Source organism: Miniopterus natalensis, chromosome 1, assembly GCF_054644295.1.
Source record: "Miniopterus natalensis isolate mMinNat1 chromosome 1, mMinNat1.hap1, whole genome shotgun sequence".
NCBI classification, from domain to species: Eukaryota; Metazoa; Chordata; class Mammalia; order Chiroptera; family Miniopteridae; genus Miniopterus; species Miniopterus natalensis.
Genome location: NC_142081.1, coordinates 32,149,395 through 32,176,162, shown reverse-complemented (window position 1 = coordinate 32,176,162; position 26,768 = coordinate 32,149,395). Strand labels below are relative to the sequence as shown.

General features: G+C 35.2%; 1 protein-coding gene across 1 annotated transcript; it reads left to right on the top strand.

Annotated features, from left to right (window-relative positions):
- The first annotated feature begins 675 nt into the window (after positions 1 to 675).
- Positions 676 to 22,918, top strand: ACTR10 (actin related protein 10). Its single transcript, XM_016198189.2, has 13 exons — positions 676 to 795; positions 2,816 to 2,888; positions 5,749 to 5,831; positions 6,854 to 6,962; positions 8,796 to 8,903; positions 10,603 to 10,670; positions 10,949 to 11,028; positions 14,694 to 14,729; positions 15,990 to 16,069; positions 16,150 to 16,223; positions 19,185 to 19,266; positions 20,238 to 20,439; positions 21,959 to 22,918. The coding sequence occupies exons 1-13, from the start codon at positions 719 to 721 to the stop codon at positions 22,138 to 22,140; spliced, it is 1,254 nt and encodes a 417-aa protein (XP_016053675.1). The 5' UTR covers positions 676 to 718; the 3' UTR covers positions 22,141 to 22,918.
- Positions 22,919 to 26,768: the final 3,850 nt, after the last annotated feature.

The window sequence follows — 26,768 nt, the reverse complement described above, 5'->3', positions numbered from 1 at the left end:
GATTTATGCTATTTTAACTGCTTTCTTGTGTATTAAAATGAGAACTTCCAGCGGAATGACTATCAAATAAAACGTTGTCTATACGGATTATCCCCTAAAGCATCAGTGGTACAGGCTTTGAAGTCAGTCTTGGGGTCCAGCTCCGGCTTTGCTGTTGGGGCGCCGGCTATGGGACTTAATCTCTGCGTTTCGGTTAGCACACGTAAGAGTACATCTATTCTCTGTATTTATTGAGAGGCTTAAATTATAGGGAAAACACGGGACACAGCAAAATGTGCCCAAGACAGCACGAACCAAAGCTTTGGCCATCTTCTCTCTTCGAACTTTCTTGCGCGTTTCTTACATCGCGGGGAGACCGGAGACCCCGCCACTCAAGCGCAAAGGGCGCCTTGAGGGCGTGTCCGGCGGGAAGGACCCAGGGTGGCTCCGCCCCACTAGGGGCGGCCGGCGCGCCTGATCGCCTCGGCTCACCTCGTGTCCCGCTCCTCCCGCACCTAGATCCGCGGCGAGACGCACTTTTCTTCCTCCCTAGTCCCACAGACAGGGTCGCCTGCGAGGATGTGGGTCCGACGCGGAGTGAGGCACGTCCTGGGACAGCCCGGGGCCGGCGCGCCCGCGGCCACTCGAGGCCCCCGCCGACGCCCGGGCCCCGCCCCCTTAGAGACAAACCGGTCGGCCCCGGGTCCGCGTCTGCCTGTCTACTGTTCTCTTCATCGCCATGCCGCTGTACGAGGGCCTGGGGAGCGGCGGGGAGAAAACGGCAGTCGTGATAGATCTGGGAGAGGCCTTTACCAAGTGAGTGGCCGTGGCGCTGGCTGCAGTCGTCCGGTGTGTGGGGGAAGGGCGGGTGCCGAAACCCAGGTGCGGCCCGGGTCCTCCTGGCTAGTTCACCCGGCCAGTTGCGACGTCTCCACCCCCGCCCCGCCGCGAAGGATGGCCTTTATTATTTCCACCGTGGGCGACGCGAATACCGAGGACCCGGTGGGGCGGTCGGGTTCTGACTCCTGGAGAGGCCCAAGAGGCTTCGGGAGAATTGCCTTTGCCGATGTCCCTGGTTGTTACCCCAAACCGAACAGACCCTTTGGAAGCACCCGTGCAGGGGGGACAGCGGTGACCTAGACCCCGCTTCCCCTGGGCTTCTCAGCTTAGGAAACTAGCAGCCGAATTGTAACACTTGATAACCATCTCCGTCATTAAACACTTACCGAATGGACCTTCTGTTGGTGCTGGAAACCCAAATATGTTCAAGACGGGGTCATTGCTTCCCAAGAGTAGGAAGTCATATTAGGGAGACTGAATATATCAAAGAGGTGACACCCTATAGGTGAGACTCTCGAGATTGCAAACCTCCCCCCCCCCAAATAACTCTCAGCGTAGGAAAATTAGTATGTTTTAAAAGGCATCTTGTAAACACTAGAGTAATGGTTCTCAACCTTTGGGATGGCATAGATCCCTTTGACGACTGAATGAAAGCCACATATATTAAGGTACACAAACCTTAATTTATTTGCACATAATTTCAGGGATTGGCGGATATCATAGTGGTCCTTGGACTCTAGGTTGAGAGAGCCCTTGTACTGGACTGAGGAGAGCGGATAGTGACAGCCAGAATTGCATCTTGTATATATTTTAAATGGAAACATTTGTAAATCTTTACATATATAAAATCTGAATAATGCCTAACATATAGTAGTTATTTGATAACTGTATTGAATAAATGGTCAAAAGAGCCTATTTAAGAATTGGACCTCAGGTGCACCGGAATTGGATTAAACAGCCCTTGGATTAAGCAGTCCATTCTCTTACGGTTCAATGCAAAATCTCCCTTTATTTTTAAACTGACTTTGAAAAGGTTTGTTTCTAGCATAATAAATATCTTGAGGCTGACACCCAACTATAATTATTTTGGCTATATGTTGAGGGAATGAGAAGCAGAAAACTGCTATACAGGAAGATGACTATTGACAAAGATAACAGGAAGGTGATAAGATGAATTTATAAAGTAAAAGAAAGGAATTGAAGCTGACTGGGGAGTTGCATCCTGGGAAGTTTGAGGAGCACTAGTGTAAGTAAATGTGGAGATGGGACTAGTAGAAAATGGAAAGAGCTATTTGGAAATAAATAGGAGGAGAGCAGTACTGAAGCCTAGGCAGAACAAGAAGAGATAGTCAGACTAAACTTAAATGGTGATCATTTTTTTAGCAACATTTTAAGCAAAATTTTGTTTTACTAACAGAAATGGACGTACTTAAATATTAAAGAAAGAATTTTTTAAAAGGGTGAAATATGCACTTTTTAAAATGATAGTGATGACAACTAAATATAGGCTGATGCTTAGTATATGAATTTATAATGTATGAATAGTGTGATTCTAACTATGTCAAATATTTATAGTTTAAAAAATAGACCAAAAGAAAACATGTCAGTATAGAAGCTAGTAATTTTGGAATCATGCACTTATAAGTAACTCATATGAATCAAGTAGCATAATATAGTACAGATTCAAGGTTGTAGAGATGTGTTGCCTAAAATTCAGATAAAATTAAAAACTGAAACGTAAATGGTACCATAAAAATTGATATATGTCAGTGTTGCTAATTTGAAACAATTTTTTACCTTTAATGAGCAGTTATAAGTAGATGGGATTAACTTTTTTCTTAGGTGGGATTTTTTTTTTTTTTTTTTGGTTCCTTTGAATGCACCAGATGTGTTTATGTCCACTGCTTTTAAATAAATACAGAAAAACTTGTTTCTGTAATAAATATACAGAAAGACTGTTAAAAGTTAAGTGCGTCAATGTTTTGTTTATTTGCAGGTGTGGGTTTGCTGGAGAAACCAGTCCAAGATGCATAATTCCTAGTGTGATAAAAAAAGCTGGCGTGCCTAAGGTATTTTTTTAAACAAATTAGCAATAAATACTTTACTGTAAAATATTTTTAAGTGTGACTTCAAATAAAACTGATTAGAACAGTGCTAACTATAACATGACTATATTTCAAGAAAAAATTTTAAAATATTTAGTTTAATTTTGCATACTATAAAATTCATCTGTTTAAGTGTACAAGTTAGTGGTTTTTTTAGTAAATATATTAAGTTCTGTAACCATCACCACAAGCTAGTCTTAGAACTTTTTTGTCATCCCAATAAGATCTCTAATGCCTGTTTATAGTTTATTCCCATTCCCACCGCTAGTCCACTACTCATAGTCTTTCTGTCTCTAAAGATTTGCCTTTTCTGTACATTTTATATCGATGGAATTATATAATATCAAGAGAAAGTTTTTAACCTTAGTAAAATAATTATCTGAGCTTTATAATGTAGCATAATTATAGGATAACTTTATTCTTACTCTGTTCAATATATAAGCCGGGTCTTCAGTTCTTTATCTGTAAATCTAAGATCCAAAGAATTGTGAAAAACATTTTTTAAAAGATAGTTTTTGCCAAAGCTAATTTGGCAAATTAGGAATTGTAGAACAATAGAAAGAATAACTTTTCATGCCATAAATTCACCTGTTAAAATCAAATACAGATATTTTTGCTGCAACTTAATATTTGTGTTCCTGAAAAACCTCACTTTGATCACAAACAAAAACAGGCTTATGGAAAAAACAGGGTTGGGTAGACTATATAAAACCCATATAACTTTGTAATCAGAGCACTAGCAAAACAATAATTGATCCCTCAGGAAAAAATTGAACAGTTTTTGTTTGAAACTGAATGTGGCTGGCTGGAGACTGTCTTGGGATTATGAAAACAAAAAGATACGATGGATTGAAAATGTTGGTTATTGGATACTGAGACAATGCAGATGAAAGTGAGCGCTCAGCCAGTCAGTGGGGCTGTTGTTAAGGTGGGACCAAGAATAAATACAACCAACAGAGTCATGAAGGGTCCACTCTGAGAAGGGGGGCCCCTGGTACATTGGATCATAAAAACTTTTTAAAAGTAGATCTGAAAGGATACCTGCTTGTGTGGCCACTGAATTGATGACTACTTGCTTTTACTTGATGAAGGTAATAATTCTGTTATATTTTCAGTTCTTCTTGCCTAATATGAACTAATACAAATTTCACATTGACACAGACAGTATTTCCTTATTTAACAATTGATTATGAGCACGTTCAGTTTTATAAAAGCACATGTAGTAGAAGAGACTAGTACATCAGTTTATATCTGGTATTGGGTTGCATCATTAAGATCAACATATGAAATACATGGATTCAGAAATCTTTTTAATTATGCCTGTTTAAGATACTATTTTATTGATTTTTTAATTTTTTAATTTAATTTTTATTTTTTTAAAAATATATCTTTATTGATTTCAGAGAGAGGAAAGGAGAGGGAGAGAGAGAGACACAAACATCAATGATGAGAAAGTCATTGATTGAGCCTGCAACCCAGGCATGTGCCCTGACCAGGAATCGAACCCTGATCGCCTGGATCCTAGGTCGACGCTCAACTGCTGAGCCACGCCCGGCCGGGCTTATTGATTTTTTTAAAATACATTTTCACTGATTTCAGAGAGAGGAAGGGAGAGGGCGAGAGAGACATAAACATCAATGATGAGAGTCATTGATCGGCTGCCTCCTGCACGCCCCCTGCTGGAGGTCGAACCCAAAACCTGGGCATGTGCCCTGACTGGGAATCTAACTGAGATCTGGATCATAGGTGGTTGCTCACCGCTGAGCTATCCCGCCAAGCCTATTTCATTGATTTTTAAATTTTCTGCAGATCCTTAGACAAGCCAGAAATATAGTAGATATTTGTGATATGGTATTCAAAATGTAATGGAAGTTCTTCTCTATTCATTTTTCATGTTGTTTTGTTTTATAATAATCGGTGTCACTGTGTTACTAGATAGATTCCTGACTGGACTTTGAACTTTTACACTCTTCTTGGCACTTTTCTTAGTGCTTTCAGGTCTCATCTTATTCTTGAAAAAATCAAATATATGTGAAGATTAATCTATATTCAGCTATTCATGGTTCAGAACCTTCTTTAAGCTTCATAAAATCAGGAAACTAGCTGAGCTGATGGTCTTTCCTTTAAAAGAGTAAATGAAGAAAGGTCTGACAATGATGCATCAGAGTACTTCAAGCTTTCTGAGGATTATAAGTGAAACCTTGTTATGTATTTGTGCTGATTTAGCACTCATGGTTTGGTGGTGCTTTAGTGCTAATGGTATGTTTTCATTTTTACCACACATGTTTTTTACCTGTATGCTTTGTGCTTTGTACTGTATCAATTGAAGGAGGATATATCATAAGCAAGCCAGAAACAGTTCTTGCGCCATGGAGCTCGTAGTCTAACAGGAAGGTAGACATTTTACAGGTATTCAAGTTGGGTGATGTTGTAAAAGGGAAAGTGTCAGTGCTTTGGAAGTGACTAACAGGGACTGGATCAAGTCTGGAGCCTTTGATGTGTTTTAATCAATGTTAATTTTTTTATCACTCCTGCCAAAATGACACATCTGATTAAGGAAAAATGTAAATGAGCATAGCTCTTTACTTACTTATGGGCATACATTTTTATAGCCCACAAGCAAAAAGATTCCATCATTTTGGACATGCCAGTTCTTATGATTCCTAATGTAAGTGATTAATCTACATTTAATGTTTGTATTTATTCTCAATACAAATTCCTTTTGATTTATTACCAGAAAATGCATTGGTAAAATAAATAAGCATGTTTTAACTTGAAAATACTTTATTACTATAAATTAATGAGTCATTTTCATTTTTTATAGCCTATCAAAGTTGTTCAATATAATATCAATACAGAAGAATTATATTCCTACCTAAAGGAATTTATCCACATACTGTATTTCAGGTAAGATGCAGTGCTGTTTGTTTTTTCCCCCTAGCTTTTGTGATTAGATTTTCCTAATGCCAGTCATAGTGATATTTAGTTGCATTACATTTGATGGGGGAAATGTTGACTTTTTTTTTTTTAAATATATCTTTATTGATTTCAGAGAGAGGAAAGGAGGGGGAGAGAGAGAGATAGAAACATCAATGATGAGAGAGTCATTGATCGGCTGCCTAGCTCACAACCCGGGCATGTGCCCTGATCGGGAATTGAACCCCGATCTCCTGGATCCTAGGTTGATGCTCAACCACTGAGCCATGCCTGGCCGAAAATGTTGACTTCTATTGCCATTTTTACTTACTTATTTTCAACCTTTTCCAAATATATTTGAAGAGACTAGAAAATGGTCAAGCATAAAGAGATATTGAAAATAAATCAAATGTCCATTAATAAAGGGGGTTGAATAAATTATTGTACATCCTTATAATGAAACACACAGACATTAAAAAGAGTTCTGTATCTATATGTACTGATACAGAGAGGCGTCTTAGATATATTGATAATTGAAAAAAGCAAGTTGCAGAACAACAATTATGAAATTAATATTTCTGTTAAAATATATGCATGGACATATACAATAATGAAAATATACCAAATGGTACTTTCTGGGTAATGGAAGTTTTAGGTATTTATATTTTCCAAGTTATAAACTTACATTATATTTGGAGGTTTGTGAGCATATATTTTTTTCTTAATTTTGTAACCTAAGGAAAGAAACTGTATTTTTAATGGCTCAGGTTATTATAGTAGACTGTTTTGTCTTCTGAGGAAGTTAATAGATGTGAAATTTCTGACACAGTGCATGAGATGTACAGGTCAGGAACATTGTTATCTTTCCTGGGTAATAAAATGAAAATGTCTTTTTGTCATAAAGCATCTTAAACTAATGTAGTATAGTTTCTCTAATCTTAGCAAATTTCACTATGTACCAGAATAAATGCAAATTTTTATTTACTTTTAAAAACAAAACTATCATTTTTCAGGCATCTGTTGGTGAATCCCAGAGATCGCCGAGTCGTGGTTATTGAGTCGGTATTATGTCCTTCCCACTTCAGAGAGACACTCACTCGCGTTCTTTTCAAGTATTTTGAGGTACCTGTTTTATATATTGTTGTTTTCGATAGGTACTCAAAGTTTAAACTAAAGGTCCTCATTTATTTCCTTCATTGTATATACTACACAGTGCATTTGAAGAACCAAATGACAGAGTAAACCGAAGCCTCCTGAAATTGACTATCTTCTTCCTTTGTATGGTTATTTCATACATAATTAGTATTTCATCCACTACTTAGATAAATGAACATTTCTTCTTACTGATGTTTCTGATATTTATTTATTTTAATACAGATGATTCTGTTAGGGGACCTTTTTTTTTTTCAGACTTTAAAGGTATATTATGTACTGTGGAGTTTATGATGTATTTCTTCCAGGTCTTTCTAGTTTCTATTGTTCAGTTATGCTGAGTGCTCTAAAATCTTCAGTTCTTTTATTTTAGGCTTTAAATTCCTAGTAAATGGAATATTCAAGTAATGTTTCCCTTAGACTGGGTAGACAGTGCCAGGAATGACTCCTCGTCTTGGTATTAGTAATATTTCTTGTAACTTTCATTTCGTAGGAGTCAAGATTACTTTAAAGACCAAAATTATGATTTAAGATTGTTAAATTTCATATTCTAAGAAAAGATCATGTGGAGGATCTTTATTACTTAAATTTTTTTGAATTTCTGCCTTAGGAATTTAGGGATTTTCGGCAAGGGAAACTAGAAGATTGCATAAAATGTGTACAGCATATAAGAGATTAAGCACATGTAATGTATTTTTCATACATTCTGCTGAACTCAAAATATATCAAAAATCATGTCTTTATGAGATAAGGGCACTTAATATTTCTAAGTTACAGTGTATTAAGACAGAGAAACAAGTTACATACCTCTTATACTTACTGATGTCATAGATTTAGGAATTTGGTTTGCAGTAGGGAGAACACAGACAAAACAAAAAAATCACTTTAGCTCTTATCTGAATAAAATAGATGATTCTTGGTGTTTATACTTAGAGTTTTAGCTGTGTTTATGTATCCTTTCTTATATGACTGGATTACCTGCTATATCTACTTCGATAAGGGAAATATAGCCCTTATTTTGTTTTCCACTTGGTTATGATGGACTTCCGTGTTTTAATTGAATATTTATCTACTATTTGGAGTGTCACCAGATCTGGCAAGTTCTCACTGAAAAATTGTTAAAAGAACTAAGGATTTGTGTAGTTCTTCAGTTTAATTTTAACCGCTGTATTACCGTGTTTTAACAATATAGTCTACATTACAAGCTTTGTAAATAAAGACGATCAGGAATTCTTTTTCTGTACTTTTGCTTTGATGGTAAAGGCATCTTTTTATTTTTTTAAACTTAGCCTTTTCCTCTGAATTTATGTTTCTATACCTCTTATATCTCTTTCAAGTTTTCCCTCTGAGAAGAATTTTTTAAATTCTTTATTTTGGAATGAAACAACTTTGAGAATTTAAAGAATGTTTTTATTAATTACAATATATTTTGATTATGTGTAAATAAAATAAATCAGCAAATTAGTTCTTTTTTTTTTAATATATCTTTATTGATTTCAGAGAGGAAAGGAGAGGAAGAGAGAAAGTTAAAACATCAGTGACGAGTCATCATTGATCAGCCGCCTCCTGCAGGCCCCCAACTGGGAATCACACTGTGATCTCCTGGGTCATAGGTTGATGCTCAACTGCTGAGCCATGCCGGCCAGGCAACAAACTAGTTTTTAATTTAGTGCCATAAAATTGTTGACTAGATATCATAACATAAATAAGTATAACGTTCCCTTGAGTTTTTAAAAATATATTTGAAATGTAAGGCCAACACCTTCAACTACTGATACTCATTCTGCTGCTGTTGTTTTCTAGGTTCCATCTGTCTTGCTTGCTCCAAGCCATCTAATGGCTCTTCTGACGCTTGGAATAAACTCTGCCATGGTCCTGGATTGCGGATATAGGGAAAGCCTGGTGTTACCTGTATCTTTTTTGTCAACCAGCTAATTTTTCAGTTTTTACTCTACTTTAAAATAATTACAAATGGTTTTTATTGCATCAAACTACTTTGGGTTAACCGTGTACAAGTATGAATTACCATGTGGAAAAAATTTACAGAACTGTGAGCCTTAAATTTACTTTTTGTTTTATGACTTTGTCCCAGTATATACTCCAGGGATCAGACCTCATGAGTATTATGTTCATTTCTTAAGAGGAACATCAGCTAATTGGACATGTCAGAAAAGTTGACTAGGATATTCAAGTTCTAAGAAAAGGTCATACAATTGGAGAAACCTGAAATGCGAAAGTTAAATCAAGAAAAATTAAAACTTGATGACATGAAACCTGCCGTCAAATAGCTGAAAGGCTCACTGTGGCATATTGAATGTGTTTCTCTCTCTCATGTCCAGAGGCTATCCTGGTGGCAGGATGGCAGAATGTTCATGAGTTTGAATTTTGGAATCAAATAAGTGTAAATCTCAGTTAGGCTGCTTACTAGTTGAATGATGCTGCTCAAGTAGCTTAATATCTTTGGGCGTCAGTTTCCCTTTCCATAAAATGGGAATTAACAATAATTCCAGCTAATACAGGCATTGTGTGACTTGAGTGAAGTAATGTATGTAAAGTCTTTAGTAAAGAACCTGGCACATAGTAACGTGCTCAGTAAGTGCTGTAGTTTTTATTTCATTCACAACATCAGGAAAAACTGGTAATTCAAACTGTCCCAAAATGGAATTACTAACTATAAACTGGTAAATTCCTTGTCATTATAAACTTTTAAGCAGAATATATGTGTATCAGAAATATTCCAGTGGACAATGCTACAATGAAAAGGAGGTTGAAATACATGCAAGACTCTTGCAATTTTGATATTTACACTTGTTTAATAGAAGAAATGGGAAGGAAATCAAGAATCGTTAACTCCTAAAGAACTAAACTAGGCAATATCTTTTTTAAATATAAAGTATTTTGTGTGTAAGTGTCCTAACAATCCTATAACTTAAGTATTATTCTCATTATATAAGTGAGAAGATTGAAAGTTTGGATAGGTAGTTAACGCAAAGTCATATAAGCATATGGCCAAGATATATACCCATGTTTGTTGCCATAGCCAATGCTTTTACCAATATACTTTTTCCTTTTTATAAATATTATACTGACAACATCAGCAAAAACAATACATAAAATAAGGTAGCAAACCCACATATTGTGCACTGTCCTCTCAGCTCTGTCCAACAGAAGTACAATGTGAGACATGCATAATTTAAAATTTTTCTAAGCTACATTTTTAAAAGTACAAATGAAAGAGAACAATTAATGTAAAAATTATAATGAGATATTTTATAGGGGCTCTTTTGTATTAAATCTAAATTTGGTAATTTGGCGTGGAGTTTATTCTTACTGCACGTCTGAATTCAGACTAGCCACCTTTCAGGTGCTAAATAGCCACATGTGGCCAGTGGCTACTTTATTGGACACCCCAGCATTAATTAATGAATTGTGTGTGTCTGTGTTTAACCTTTTTCTTTGGAGAAGAATATGAAAAAAGACTGATTTCTCAGTAACTTTTAAAAATAAAAAAGAATTTGCCAATTTAGAACAATACTGCTGAAGGTGAGGAAAATACCAAGGAAACCACATTTTATCTCCTAAAATAGTAATATCCTTGACTATCCTATAGATATATGAAGGAATCCCAGTACTAAATTGTTGGGGAGCACTCCCCCTAGGAGGAAAAGCTCTGCACAGGTAAGTTTCTTGGAATTTAGCACATTTTCTTTACCTGTGCCACAAAAACAGATGCTAATTTTTTTACAGTGTTCAATAGAGGATTTATAATGTGGACATTTAATGTTACTCATTTTGTTCTCTGTTACTCTTTAGTGTATTCATCTTTTAAGGATAAAACCACTTTACGTAAAGCATCATAATACATTATGCAGTAAACGTGTTAAATAAGAAAGGATGTTAGTTACAGCATTTTAATTCCAGTAACTTTTTTTTTTTTTTTTTTTTTTAACTTTCAGGGAGTTGGAAACTCAGCTATTGGAACAGTGTGCTGTTGACACAGGTGCTGCTAAAGGACAGAGCCTCCCCTCTGTGATGGGTAAAGTCACTTCCACACTATTTAAGTGTGGCTTACATTAGCCCCTTTTCACTTTCAACTCTTTTTTTTTTTAACTCCATTGCACAGTTATTCTCTTTTCCCCCACATCCCTCCGATGTCATTTCTCCAGTTAAAAGGTTATTATTGAGCTTTTTATCATCAAATCCAGAGTTGAATTTTAGTCGTTTTTTTTTTTAGAACTTTTGACATTGTTGATTATCATGTACTCTTGGTACTATCTTTTCCCTTGGCTTTCAGGAATGTTGTTGATTCTCAAACATATCCCTGGGTCTGACCCTCCCTCTAAACTTCATTTTGTATTTCCAACTGATTATTAGATATAAACTAGACATGTCTTTAGGCACATCAGACTTAAGTGAACATCTTATCTCTTCCTCTAAATTCATTTCAGTGATTCATTCTTAGATAAGGATAACATCTTTTTTATCTTCCATCTTAGAAAGCTGGAGTTACCACGTCCTGTTGACTCTCCCTTAGAGATCTCTTTCAAATTTTATGTCTTTTTTTCCATCATCCACACCACTGGACAGCTGAAAACGAGGACATTGTAAACTAGGCCCTCATTATTGCTTGCTTGGATTATTACAGGAGCCTGTTCTGGACTGATTCAGTCTATTTTACACTGTTGCTAGGAATAACTTGCACAAAACAACTGTGATTACATTGCTTGCTTTTTTTTTTTTTTAAATATATCTTTATTGATTTCAGAGAGAGGAAGGGAGAGGGAGAAAGAGAAATAGAAACATCAATGATGAGACAACCATTGATCGGCTGCCTAGCCTGCAACCCGGGCATGTGCCCTGACCGGTAATCGAACCCTGATCGCCTGGATCCTAGGTTGACGCTCAGCCTCTGAGCCACGCCTGGCCGGGCAACAATGCTCTTTTGATTGAGAACTTTCCCTGGCTCCCACAAGCTAAAATCCAAATTATTTGTTTGATATACATGTTTCTTCACAATCTGACTTTACTCTGCCTCTTAGCCTTAACTGCTAAATTCAACCTTTTGCACCTTATTTCAGCTACAGTAAATTTCATGTGGTCTTCCAGGCACCGTAGTCCTTCTATAACCCTGTGACTTCCTTTATTCTGTTTCTTTACCTGAGATGTTTTTCTTTGTCTAGTTGGGTTTTTGATCCCCCTGCATGACTCAGCTGGAATGTCATCTTAATTTTGAAGCCTTCCTTGTTTTCACTAAGCAGAATAAATTGCTCCCCTATCTGTTAAGCCCTCAGCAGTATTGATTATAGCACATATGTATGATATAGTCTTAGTTTCCTGTTAGCTTACCAGTTTCTTTCAGTAGACTTTGAGGATCCATGTCTTACTTATTTTTCAATCTGTAGCACCTAACATAGTGCCTGGGCCCTGAATAAATGTTGGAAAGAGACAGGCAGGTTTTTAGGATACTTGTTGCATATATTGCTTTCCTGTTCTTTTGGTAGTTAATGTAATAGCATGATGACAGTTAATTTATAAAATGTATCCGAAGAGAATGAGTTCAGTTTAACATCCCAAGATACTCTAAATAGAGGTCTTCTTTAAAACATTATAACATTTGAATGAGTTCAGTTTAACATCCCAAGATACTCTTAATAGAGATCGTCTTTAAAACATTATAACATTTTCTTAAAATTCTGAACTGTATGTTTTGGACACCCTTTCTTTAAGCATCTGTTTTGGACTCTGATTCTAATCTTTCCCTCTCTTACTCCCCCAAATCTGCATCTGTGATAGTTAGCCTTGCAGTCCAACTGATTAAGGAATTTAAAAAAAAACATATCACTGTTGGCTGAAGGACCCACTTAGGAAGATCAGAAACACAAATACATTTAAGATATCTGAAACAAGTCTTACACATACTTGGGTTTCCTTACCTGAACTTTTAATGAGCCTCTTTTATTTAGTATTTAGAACCCAGTTCAAAAAAGAATGAATGTACTGAAGTACCTTATAACTTATAAAAAGCTAACCTAAGTATATTGATTTGAAATGTGAACAGTTTAAAAGTAAATTATATACAAAGCATTATCCTTCTTATTCTCCTACGTTAACTGAAATTTAAATATGATTTTTCAGAACCAGAGCCAGCAAAGGCCTCTTGTTTACATTCCTCACTTGCAGAGTTAAATAGCTATGATTATTTGGTAAGATTAAGGGGCTCCTTTCCCAACCGGCATCTACACCCAGCTAAAATAAGCGCTTTCGTTTCAATCCTGCCTTACATGTTGTGTAAAGAAAACTGTTTTTCCTATTACCAAATGTCTTTTACACATGTTGGAATTTATTTGAATATTCCTAGTGAGAATACAGCAGTTGTGGAATGTTACAGTTTTTAGCACCTATTCTTAAATTGTAAGTTCTTGAAATCTAGTTCTATTTCTCTCATCTATTTATAGCCAGATTTAAATCTTTTTGGAAATATTTATCTTCTCGTGAGGTAATTTTTAACACAAATATAGGAGGCTTAAAACTGACCCCATCACTAAAAAGATTTTGAGCGCATACTTTCAATGTGTATGTCTATTAACTATATGTGTACTATTATTACTAGATAGTAAAACACACAAAAGTAAGAATTTGGAAAGGACAAGATGATAAAGGTAAAATAATTCCGAAGTCGTACTTATTAATTCTAAACATATTTTCTTCTTAAAATAGCAATATGATTAAATATTATTTGTTACTTTTTAAAGGTTATGGTTTAACATTATGAAGGTGTAGTTTTTAAGTTTAATTTGTTTTAATACATATTTTCAGTGGCTGTCACAACTTAAAAATATAGCTGACAAGATATGTAGATCCAGATGGAAGAAGTGCATGTTTACCCTTATTAAATCATGACTCCCCTTTCAACTAGAAATTTCTGTCTTCCTAGGTGTCAATAATTTGTTCTTATAAATCAATCAGAATATTTTTACATGTTTAACAATGGGTTAAAAATTCTGAGTTTAGAAGATTTTGTATTTAGGTTAGAAATTTTTTTTCTGAGTCTGATTTGGAAAACAAAGATTTTTGGCAACAAAATCACATATCCAAACATCCATCTTCCAAAGGCCTCCTATATTGTATCAATTTCTTTAACTAGGTACTTTTTTATTTTTCAAACCGTCACTTTTACCTTGAGGGGAAAAAAGTAAAAGTCTACATATAACCCTTTTTAAAAGTATGTATTAGGTTAGCATGTTACTGACAGTCATTTATTGTCACAGGAAAGATAAGCAAACTTGAAACTACTTTTTGTAGAAGAAAAATAAATAACTATGTTTAAGCCCTGTATTTCTTCTAAGTACCACAAGATAGCCAACAAATATTTTTATGATAAAAAAGATTTTTTCTCTTCATGATAGAAAAGGTAACTTCTATCTAATGGCACTTACTCTACTAAATTTTTATCAAACTTATGAGTAGTGACATCCAGTAGTGCTTTGTGCACATCTGGCTTTAACTTCTGTGCTTTGGCTTGTCTTTGAATGATGAAGTTTCTTCCCTAAAAGCCAATTTAATTTTTCTGTTCAACTTTTTAAAAAATTATATTACTTATGTTTTTAAAATATTTTGCTAAAATGGAAATGTGAGTGCAGTATGAGACTGTTTTTGCTTATTATTAAAGTTCTATAGTTTTAAATAAACTTTCTCTTTTAGGTTCAATTCCAGAAGGTGTCTTAGAGGACATTAAAGGTAAGTTAAGTTCCATTTTTGTTTCTTTGATTCTAAAGTATTGGTTTGGATGGCATGTGTTTTAAAATATATACAAAGATACGGAATTTATTAAATTCATTGTGTAATACCTCAAAATATTTTATATATAGGCTATGGAATAATGTAAATAGAATTTTTGTTTTTTTCAGATTTATGTAAGTTTTTGGCATTTGAATAAAATATAAAATATATAAGTAACTTGAGCACCTAGCTTACTATGTAGCATATTGTAGATTCTTAAATGTATTTTGAATTAGTGAACGAAAATATATATATATATATTTATTGATTTCAGAGAGAGTAAAGGAGAGGGAGAGAGAGAGATAGGAACATCAATGATGAGAGAGTCATTGATCGGCTGCCTGCTGCATGCCCTCGACTGGGGATCGAGCCCGCAACCCGAGCATGTGCCCTGACCGGGATTCGAACCCCAATCGCCTGGATCCTAGGTTGACGCCCAACCACTGAGCCATACCCAGCTGGGCAAAAATAATTTTATATATGTAATTATATATTTAACTCTGTTTTGTAAGTAATTAACCAAGTCATTAGATTTTTTCTACCCAACATCAATTTTGTTTCTACTTTAAAAAAATGTTTTATTCCTTATCTATTTCTAAGAACAACTTGAAACAGCTTATTATAAAAGGTACTTTGCAGGAGAAATAATCTTTAAATGAAGAAATTTTAAAGTGTAAAAACAAAAATGGTGATAATAGTAGAAGGAAAGTGATAGTATTGGGATGTGGCAAGAGGTAGAAAATAATCATGCCAAAAAACTGAAAACTAAGGAGTGTTACTGTAACTAGGAGCAAAATTTGGCTTTTTGTTTTAACCAACCAAGATTTTAAAAAAGAATCAGATAGTTACATAAGTTAAATATATAGATATAGATCAGTCTTGTTCAGAGAAACACTCTACTCAATTACACATTTTCATGATGCTAAAATTTATTTTTATTATGGTACTCTTTATATAAGGAATTTCAAAACAAAATAGTTTCCTCAAAGGTGATTTTACTTTTCAAATGTGGTTTTATGGAAGATGAATACAACATGTTTCATGACTCAATGAACAACAGGTTTTTTATCTGTGAATAAATTGTTTAAGCTAACTAGAGACAGATAATTTATAAAATTTGAAGGAAAGGATGATTAGCGTGTCTACTTGAGAATTTTTTTAATGGGGACATAGATTGACTCAATCACAAAGCATAACTAAGTCTCCTTTTCTTTCAAGTGCGCACTTGTTTTGTAAGTGATCTGAAACGTGGACTACAAATTCAAGCAGCAAAATTTAATATCGATGGGAATACTGAGGTAAGTTCAAAATAAATGTATATTCTTTTTTCAGAAGTTTATTTATGTTTATTTATATATTCATATTATTTATATTTCAGCGTCCCTCACCACCCCCAAATGTTGACTATCCATTAGATGGAGAGAAGATTTTACATGTCCTTGGCTCAATCAGGTTAGACCTAAATTTTTATGAGCAAAATGATGAACTAAAATAAATTTTTGACTTTTAAAAATATTTGCCTATAACCTTTATTACTATTACTATTATTTAGTATTGTCATTAGTTATTATGTGTTTTTCATTAAGCCTCATCATTCATAATTTTATTATTCAACCTTATAATTTTGTAAAACTGTAAAAAATATTTTTTCTTACTCATCCAAGTAATTTAGATTTTAATTAATGCAACTAACCATTCTTCAAGGTGGAGAATAAAGTAGCATTCTTTGCTACTTTAAAACAAGGTTTAGCAGACTTTTTCTGTAAAGGGCCAAATATTAAATAGCTTAGACTTTGTGAGTCATATGGTCTCTGTTGCAACTACTCAGGTCTATAGTTGGAGTACAAAATCAGCCATAGACAGTATTGTAAACGAATGAGTGTGACTGTTCCAATAAAACTTTATTTGCAAAAACAGACAGTGTGCTGCATTTGGCTTCAAGGCCACAGTTTGCTGAATCTTCTTTTAAAATGTTGTCTTGTTAGAAAGAATACATTTTTCCAAATATACTGAATCTCTAGGACCAGTTAGTAATTCAACTTTTTTATTATTTATCAGATTATTCTATCTGATGATGCAATAAAAGTGTTGTTAAGGACTTACATAATTATATTAGTAACAATATAATTTTTGTTTATACCCAAGCTTTATAAAATTTGTGTTATTAAAGTTTCATCTGCAAAATATTAGATCAGAAGATTCACAGAAAAGAATTATGTAAATATTTAAGTTAAGATCCTTTTAGATTTCAGGATAATATAGAGTTTGAGATATTAAAAGGATGAACATAAATACACAGATGTTTAAGATGGTAGGTTGGGGTAGAATGCAATACGTTTTGGTAGTGACTTTTTATCATTTTGCCTCTTACATGTCATATCCATTAAATTAATTTCTTAAATTTTCTTCTGATTGTTCAGTAGAGCCCAGAATAAAAGAAAATATTTAAGGAAATTCAACTAATATGGAGCTTTTTGGTTACATAATAGTAGGGAAGTACATGGGGAATGAAAAAGTCAGTGTGTCTCACTTTCTAAACCCAATTAATTTACACTTGTTTGCTAACAAACTTTTTCTAACAAAAAATCTAGTTCCACTGAAATCTTCTCTTTAGATACAACCCAGACCAACAGTTCACTGGTAAATCAGAAGAAGGGTCATTTAAAGGAAAGAAAGGACCTTTTTAAAAAAAAAAAAAAAAATTATATGCTAAGTGTTTTATTTTAACTTAAAATTTATAAATAAGTATCTATTACCCAGACTTTTTCCCAAGACCTTTCCTTTGAGGATAAGTGTGCTTCTAGAGATATGAGTTAAATTTACATAAACCAGTAATTCATGGTTTGTGATTTCCAGGGTTGGTTTTTCTTCAAATACAGTGAGAACTTAAAGTTATTTATGAATCAGTCTTGGTACAGAATCCTTCTAGATACTTCCTTCTAGACTTTTACAGTTGTGTTACATATATTAAAATGATTTTTAAAATTATTTTGTCTTTCCAAAGCATTCCCTATAGTTCACATAGAAAAAAAAACCCAGCTTATTTTCCACCCTAACATGTCACTGGTTAAGTGATAATTGTTTAATTATGTAATTTCAATATCAAATCAACTGACAATAAAAAACTTGGAAAAAGAAACTGATGCTTATTACTCACCCATTAGTATTAAATCCTCAAATTTAAAAAGAAGAGGGAAGCTGCTGCTTAGTCAGTATTTCGCCCAACTGGTAGAAGCAGAAGTGAGCAGGCATAGCAGCAAGGGTCTGACTAGTCTTGAGTCTTCAGAATACTGCAGGCCTCAGTATACTTCACTGATGAAAGGGAAAGTTAGCAAGTAGGCTGAGTCTCATGAAGGGAATTTTATGGTAAAAAGATTCAGTAAAGGTTTAAAATAGTATGCATAGTATGATTCCAATTTTATTTTTTTAAATAGTGTTTTATATGCATATGTATAGTTAGTTTTGTACTGTATTGGTTAGTATTTGGTTTGGCCACCAGTTATACAAATCTGAAAATAGTGGCTTCAACAAGATTGAAGTTTTTCTCTCATTTAAGAAAAGTTTAGCCCAGCCAGCGAGGCTCAGCAGTTGAGCATCGACCTATGATCCAGGAGATCTCGGTTGGATTCCCAGTCAGGGCACATTCCCAGGTTGTGGGCTCCATCCCCAGTCAGGAGCGTGCAGGAGGCAGCTGATCAATAACTCTCTCATCATTGATGTTTCCATCTTTTTCCCTTTCCCTTCCCCTCTCTAAAATAAAATTTTTAAAAATATATTTTAAAAAAATTAGTACATTGGCATTGGTGTAACATATATGAATAGTTCTATGTAATTCTATCGCAGAGTAGATTTCTATTACCACCACCACTGCAGTCAAGATACCGAACTGTTCCATGGCCACAAAGATCTTCCTTGTGCTACTCAAAACAGGGTTCTTCTAATTTGGGAACAAATAGAAAAATGGAAAGTGGATATTTTATTAGGCAGCTAGTAATGTTTGCCATGTATTATTTTTAAAAACAAAGAAATGCTTTGGGGGAGGAGGATTTTGTTTGTTATTAAGTCTCTTGTATCATTACTGATCTGCTTGTTGAATCGTATTTACTTTTACAGAATTCTGTTCCTTTTCTGTTATTCAGTTTAAGGAGGTATAGCTGGACAAAATACATGTAAATCTATACATGATAATTGTAGCCAGTACTTAGGGAGTGCCTCCCATGTGTCAAGCACTGTTCTCTTAACTCATTGAGTCCTCACCTCAACACCTGTGAGGCAGATACTATTATTCTCATTTATGAATGTGAACACATTGTATTTTAATAATCCTACTTAAAATGTGTCAATAGCACTCATGGTATATTCTGTATCATACTATGTGATGCCAACAAAGCACTCTGTTTTTAATCTCATTAGAGATTCAGTTGTGGAAATTCTTTTTGAACAAGATAACGAAGAGAAGTCCGTTGCCACTTTAATACTGGATTCCCTTATGCAGGTATTTTTATTTTGTAAAATGTATAAATTTATGTATAAATTAAGTGTATAAATTTTATAGCCCTTTAGAAAATTTTTAAATATTATTTTCTTTATTTTTATTATAGCCATCGGTTACATTTTTTTAGCTTTTATGTTAAATTTTATAGTTATTTAGTTTAACTTTGGCACTAAGATATAGTACCTACAACATTTCAAACCTAGGGATAGTAAGTACTATGGACATATAATTCTTTTTTCCATAGCCACAATACCAGATTTTTATTTTGTACCTAGTGTGGCTTATAGTTTCTTCAAATGCAGGTTTGTGTAGTATTGAATTTTAAATTCCAGTGGGTATATGATAATATGTCTCTTGTTTAATGACTGTGGAATCACAGAGCTTCTTGTAAAATACATCACTTTGGAAGATTTTGTTTACCTCTGGGGCTCCACTCAGGGACTTTTATGAAAAATATAACATCAATGAAGGACTTTAACATTTCTAATTGTTAGAGAATACTGACATGGAAACAGTTTTTCTAAGAATGTTATCTCCTACTCGATCACTGGCTCTGCATGTAATATTGTGAAGATAATGCCTTAGAAAAATTAAGGTTCCACACTTTACATACTAAAAAAAGAAATTAAAAGGTATTTCTTCTCATGTTCTTTGCTCAGCTCAGTCATTTGCTCCTGAAAATGAGAATACTCGCATATTACCACCTTATACCTGGTAGAATTTAAAATTCTATACTATTAGATTTTAAAATCTTTAAAGTTCTCTATGAGTATATGACAATATTGTCATGGTGGTTATATTTGCTATATGAAACACTCCCTTGTTGAAGAAACCTTGCTGTGGCCCTTTTGTAATCCAGATGATCACCTATTTAATTTGTAATACTTAAGCTGTATATATCCTTAAATCCAGTCAAGCATTATTTATAAAGTTAAAGATAAATCCTTTTTTTCCTTTCTCTTTCATAACAGTGCCCAATAGATACCAGGAAGCAGTTAGCAGAGAACTTGGTAGTTATAGGCGGCACGTCTATGCTGCCAGGATTTCTCCACAGATTGCTTGCAGAAATAAGGTATTTGGTAGAAAAACCAAAATATAAAAAAACACTTGGCACCAAGACATTCCGTATTCATACTCCACCTGCAAAGGCTAATTGTGTGGCCTGGTTGGGAGGTAAGAATTTAGTTTTTAAAATATAATGATTATATACTAATTGGTTCTTGAATAGTATAACTAAAGGATATCTAGAATAGATGACTCAGTGTCCAAAATTGCCCGCTTAATAAACTAATAGAATTATTAAAGAATTTTCTGCCCGGCCGGGCGTGGCTCAGCGGTTGAGCGTTGACCTAGGATCCAGGCGATCCGGGTTCGATTCCCAGTCAGGGCACATGCCTGGGTTTCAGGCTCGATCAATGACTCTCTCATCATTGATGTTTCTATCTCTCTCTCTCCCTCTCCTGTCCTCTCTCTGAAATCAATAAAGATATATTTTAAAAAATATATATATTTTCTATGAACATTCACTTTTCCTTAAATTGTTAATTTTCAGAACTATATCCCTATTTTTCTTGGCATTTGCACTTTGACTTTTTAAAATAAACTTTGTCCAATTACAGTCATCCCTCATAATAGTGATAACTGTGCATTTATTCCAATGATGCTATCATTTCTTAAAATGTTTTCATTCCTTACAGAGCTAATCTGTGAGCCATATGAAAATTGATTATTTTATAATTATACCTTATTTTGTGACTTAAGTTCATTGAATGTTTTAGAAATTGATAGTTTCATTGAAATAAGGAAATAGCCTGCCTGGCCAGGCATGGCTCAGAGGTTGAGCATTGACCTAGGATCCAGGAGATTGTGGTTCGATTCCTGGTCAGGGCACATGCTCAGGTTTCGGGCTCGATCCCCAGCAGGGGGCGTGCAGGAGGCAGCCAATCAATGACTCTCTCATCATTGATGCTTCTATCTCTCTCTACCTCCCTCTCTCTGAAATCAATAAAGATATATTAAAAGAAATAAGGAAATCGCTTAATAAAGACTAAAGAGAGAAATAATCATGGATGTGTATATTTGTGTACGTTCTGATACGTATTTAATGATGCAGTTTCAGCTAATAGGTATCAGGATCTTTCTGAGGGAAAAAGTATTGCCATTTTAAATGGACATTGTATCTCTAGTAAAGTAGAATTTCGTCAAAATGTAGTTTTGATCTAGAACACATGGATTTAGTTACTAAATTATTTTTTAAAGACTGCCTTGTGGGGTCCTTATAAAGTCTTCAGCATAGATTCTTAGGGTATTACAATGATGCTTTTGGGGGCTTGCCATTTTATTTATTGACATATAATCTTAGAGTTGTGTCAAAGAAAACTAAGCATATTTATTGTATTTACAGAGTTGAAAATACTTTCCACCCCACTCTGCCTCACTTGATTTTAGACACAGTAATACTTGTTAGCATTTTTACTATAAACTGTTATGGGCCATAACATAGTAGTTATGGCTTATTCTATTTAAAATACACGGTATAGAACAACTTAACTGGGATTAATTTGAAGAGTGTGAATATGCAGTTTAATTTTATCTCTTCTGTCTTGTCATATAATGAAGTGGATGTATGTGTATATAACATTTTCTGATAAAAATTTTCATCTTAATTACAAAAAATATTTTTACCATACAGGAGCTATTTTTGGAGCCCTGCAAGACATACTGGGGAGCCGTTCAGTGTCAAAGGAATATTACAATCAGACAGGCCGTATTCCTGATTGGTGTTCTCTTAATAACCCACCTTTGGAAATGATGTTTGATGTCGGGAAAGCTCAACCACCTCTGATGAAAAGAGCATTTTCCACTGAGAAATAAAAGTTTGAATAAGTTCAACTTTGCTTCATTTCAAATATCAGACCATTTATACGCAAATTGTACAAAGTGTGCAAGATGCTGTTAGAGATGACTTGTGGGAGTGAAAGCATTTCTGTAATTACTTTCCTTATTAATATTTAATTCTTTTGAGTTGTTTTTCTTGTGTAGTGATAAAATGATAGCTGATGCTTATGAAATTTGTTGTATTTATATCAATAAAATATGGTAAAGCAGTTTAGTTTTGGAAGTTTGTTACATAGTACATTTTTAAAAAGAATGATGACATATTTCCTCCGTGATTCACATAATCTGTCCTGGGCATTGGAGGTTCCATTAATTTCATTATTTTTAGCAATTATTTCATTTAAAGAACAAGTAATGTTACCATTACCAGTTATTTCAATTACTAACATGGATCTACTCCTTAAAATCTTTTTGTTTTGGTATTTATGTGGCCATGTTAAAATAATGTGTTTTTCCAGAAATATACTTGACTTTTTGGGCTGAGAATGTTTGGGAACATAGATAAGCATTTGTTAAACAGTGCGGAAATGTTTACTTCCTAACTTCACAATTTATCAACCATTCTACACTTCTAGGAAAAAAGATTTATTTCATTTTATACATTTTTATGCACTGCTTCATAAACATGTATCATGATATCTTTAATCTTTCGTGCTTTTCTTCTTCTCAGGGCAAAGAAATAATGTACTCAGCCATTGTTTAATTTTTATTTTTGTTTTCTTCCTTGTTTTTAATGAATCCCCTATTACTGAAATTTTGCTGGTTTCATTCTTTCTAGGTACCTGTAATGATGGGAAATATGTATATACCTATGTACACTCATTCCTGAAGACAGAGTAGGAATTGATGTATATTCTGGACTGTATATCCCAGGTCCATTTTCACTTAGTTTAATAATTTTGATCATCCTTGTCTGGATCCTGTCTTGTTTTGCCATGTGCTTTAGGTATGAAGATGTCAATGCCAACTAACACTTGAAAGAGCCAGTTCCTGGCATTAAGAATAGGAAAGGATTCGTTTTTATATTTGTGGATGTGGATGTGTTTTACTTTTTTAAATACTGTAGAGTTCCACTTCTAGCGGTAGGACTGTCACGATGTCCTACCGCTTTAGTAGCCCAAGACTAAGCCTCATTCAGTATTTATCGACTATACCTAGTATAGTTTTAGATAACTGTAAATGCTAACAGTAAGACATGACCTTGTACATGCTAGACATGGATGTATACACAACTGACTATAAAACCAGAATGTGGTAGGGGCCGTAAAGGGTATCAATTGCTTGTTATTGATGTAATTTGATCAGGGAGTCGAGGAAAAACTTCATAGAGGAGTTTTTTACCTTGTTCCTGAAGGATAAGCAGAATTTCAGTAATTGGGGGCTATCTAGTCCACACTATGTGAACTGAATTCTCTACACAAAATCCTAAAGCATTTGGCATTGAGACGAGGCATTGCTAATTATAATTTAGGATAAGATTATGAAGAACTTGAAAACCAGGGTAAACCAGTGACTAAAATTTCAAAATTGCCATCTATTTTCCTAATATATTCATTTCTAACAGTGAGATTCCTGTGTCCTCTGTGCTCACCACTTCCACAGCACCCTTTCCCCCAAAGTAGTGATCTTTCCCATAAGCACATTATCTGTAACTGAAGCAGTTACAGTTTTCACCTTGTAATTGTATTTTACACAGCTTTTATCTTCCTTTCAGGAATATCAGCTCCATAAGAACAAAGCCCCTTTATTTCTTAGCTTTGAGACCTCCCAGTGAGATTGCCAGGAATAGATGTACTAGTAATTGTCAATTATATGGATTTACTATTAACATTGTCTTTTTTATAGTAAACAGTTTATAAAATTCTGTCTTTTGTTGAATTTGGATTATTTCTGAATTTTTCATCATTGTGTAATATAAAAAATAAGATCTCTGACTGAAGTAGAACTTTATAGTGAGCTGTTAAGTGGCAGACACCTTGTGGCTGAGGTTAACAAGTGGAGCCCCACTGGTAGGAGTTGAATTGTGTGCTCCAGAAAGATATTTTGAAGTCCTAACCCTCCAGTACCTGTGAATGTGACCTTATTTGGAAATAAAGTCTTTGCAGATGTAATCATATTAAGATGAGGTCATTGGGGTGGGCCCTAATCCAATAGGACTGGTGTCCATATAAGAAGAGGAAAATGCCATGTGCAGCAGATACTCAGGGAGAAAGCATGCAGCAACCGAGGGAGAGACTGGAGTTACGCAGCTGCAAGCCAAGGAACACCAAAGATTTCTGGTGATGTCAGAAAGCTAGGAGAAAGAACTGTAGAACAGATTATTCAAGAGAGCCTTTGAGAGAATGACTGCCTATGGCTTGATTTCAAGCTTCTAGTCTCCAGGACTGTGAGACAAATGTTGGTTGTTTTAAGCCACCCAGTTTGTGGTACTTCGTTATGGCAGCCCTAGGAAACTTAATAACCTTTCTGAACTCACTAGTTCAACACATTTATTGAACATCTGCCAGATACTAATTTAGATGCTTGAGATACATGAGTGAGCAAAGACAAAAATCGTGCCTTTGTGGACCTACATTCCAAGGGGTTGAGTGAAGAGACAACATAAGTTAGAAGATGGTATCTTCTATGGGAAAAATAGTGTGGTAAAGTGGCTGGTGGGGTAGTTGCCAATTAGAATTGGGTGGTAGGGGTTGGGGTCATTTCTTCGTGATTCAAAAAAAGACAAATTAGGTAAGTGTGACGTCAAATATTTGGTCTCCACACTTAGTTCCTGACACAGATCCTAAAACCCTTTAAATTTCCTGAGTGATGGGGGTGTTAGAAGATCTCATAGAGTTCCTAAATCCCTTGGAATTTCCTGGGTAAAAGGAGTGTCTTGTTCTAAGGAGGCAACTTTTGGTGGGCTCCTGGGTAGCTTCAGGATAAGGGCTGGTCACCAGAAAGCCCAAGCTTTGATTAGAACCTTACAGCTTTCAGCCCCACCCCACATTCTCCAGGGAGAGAAGGGCTGGAGATTGAGTTTGTAATCTATCATGTCTACATGATGAAGCCTTCATAAAAATCCCTATACAACAGGGTTCAGAGAACTTTCAGAGTGAACATTCCTGGTGCTAGGAGGGTGGCATTCCAGGAGAGGGCATGGAAGCTCCATGCTCCTGCATACCTTGCCTTTTGCATCTCTTCCATTTAGCTTTTCCTGAGTTGTATCCTTTATAATAAACTAGAAATAAGTAAAATGTTTTCCTGAGTTCTGTGAGCCGTTCTAGGGGAATCATCAAACCTGAGGAGAGGGTTGTGGGAAACCTTGATTTATAGTCCATTTATAGTGGATTAGTCAGAAGGGTGGAAGACCTGTACTTCAGATTAGCATCTCACAGAACATTCGCTTTAGACAAGTTGGTCACTGCCCAACTTAAAATACCAAACATCCTCTCTTGCTAAATGAGCGACTGTTAAACTTTATTAATTTCAGCTTTATACCTGCAATGAGTAAGAAATCAAACTTGTTCAACTACAGGCGATGTTTTTGGTCTGGTCGAAGGGCATTTTAGGGTTAAGAGATGCAAGGAGAGGAATGGTGAAGGTAGGCGACTGGGAGGAGGGTGGCTTGTTTCAAAGGGGAACAGAGAAATACAATGGAAGCTTGCAGGGAAACAAGGTCAAAGTTTTTGTTTTGTTTTAAGATAGAGAACTAACAGCATGCTTGTATGTTGAAGAAAACAAGGAGAGAGAAAGCAGTTGTGATCGTTAAGCTGGTGGATAACACACAGAGGTACAGGAACTAGTGCTTTAGGTAGGGTTGGCTTCAGGTGGGAGCATGGCTAGCTCACCTATGTGGTCCTGCGAGTGAGATCCTGGAATGTGCCTGGATGTGGTGGTGGTCCTGGTGTGTGTGGTCGTTCTCTTTCTGGTCATTTCAGAATTCTCAGTGAAGAGAGAAGGCAGAAATCCTGCCTCCTGTAAGTACCTAAATGCCCATCTGAATTTTCACACCTCAGTTCTTTTGTGCTTCTGTTTGAAAGAGGCTCATTCTTACCAGAATATTAACTTCCTAATAGCCATCCAGTTAGATGGAGAGATCCCAAATGTAGTCCCAAGAATAATGGAAGAAAACTGGATGTATGTACTGGTTGTACAGACCTGACTACAGAAAAAAATATTTCTTACTGTACATTTTCCAGGGGGTAGTCCCCTTCCTGCCCCCTACTCCAGGACAGGCCTTATAATGACAGTAAGAAAAAGTAAAATAAACAAAAAAGGAAGACACATTTTCTTGGAAGCCCTCCAGCCTCCCCAGCTGCTTTTACATAAAATCTTTGGGTTTTGGAAAAGATGCCAAAATCGATGGTCTTATTTTATTCTGACAGAAGCAAAAATTCCCCTGCACCAGTAACTACTCAAGTATGTCTAGTAACACAGAAAACGAACCTCAACTTTAAACAGAGGCCTTTCAGTTTCCTCCGTGCTTTGAGGAGATCGCAGAGAGGAAGAGGAACGTGTGCTTTCCAGTGCGCAAGCGCTGTCTGAGACCTGTTTCGTTTGCAAAGCAAACTTTTTTCCGGAGATCTGGCTAACATTGAAAATATTTAAATTAATTAAGTTTA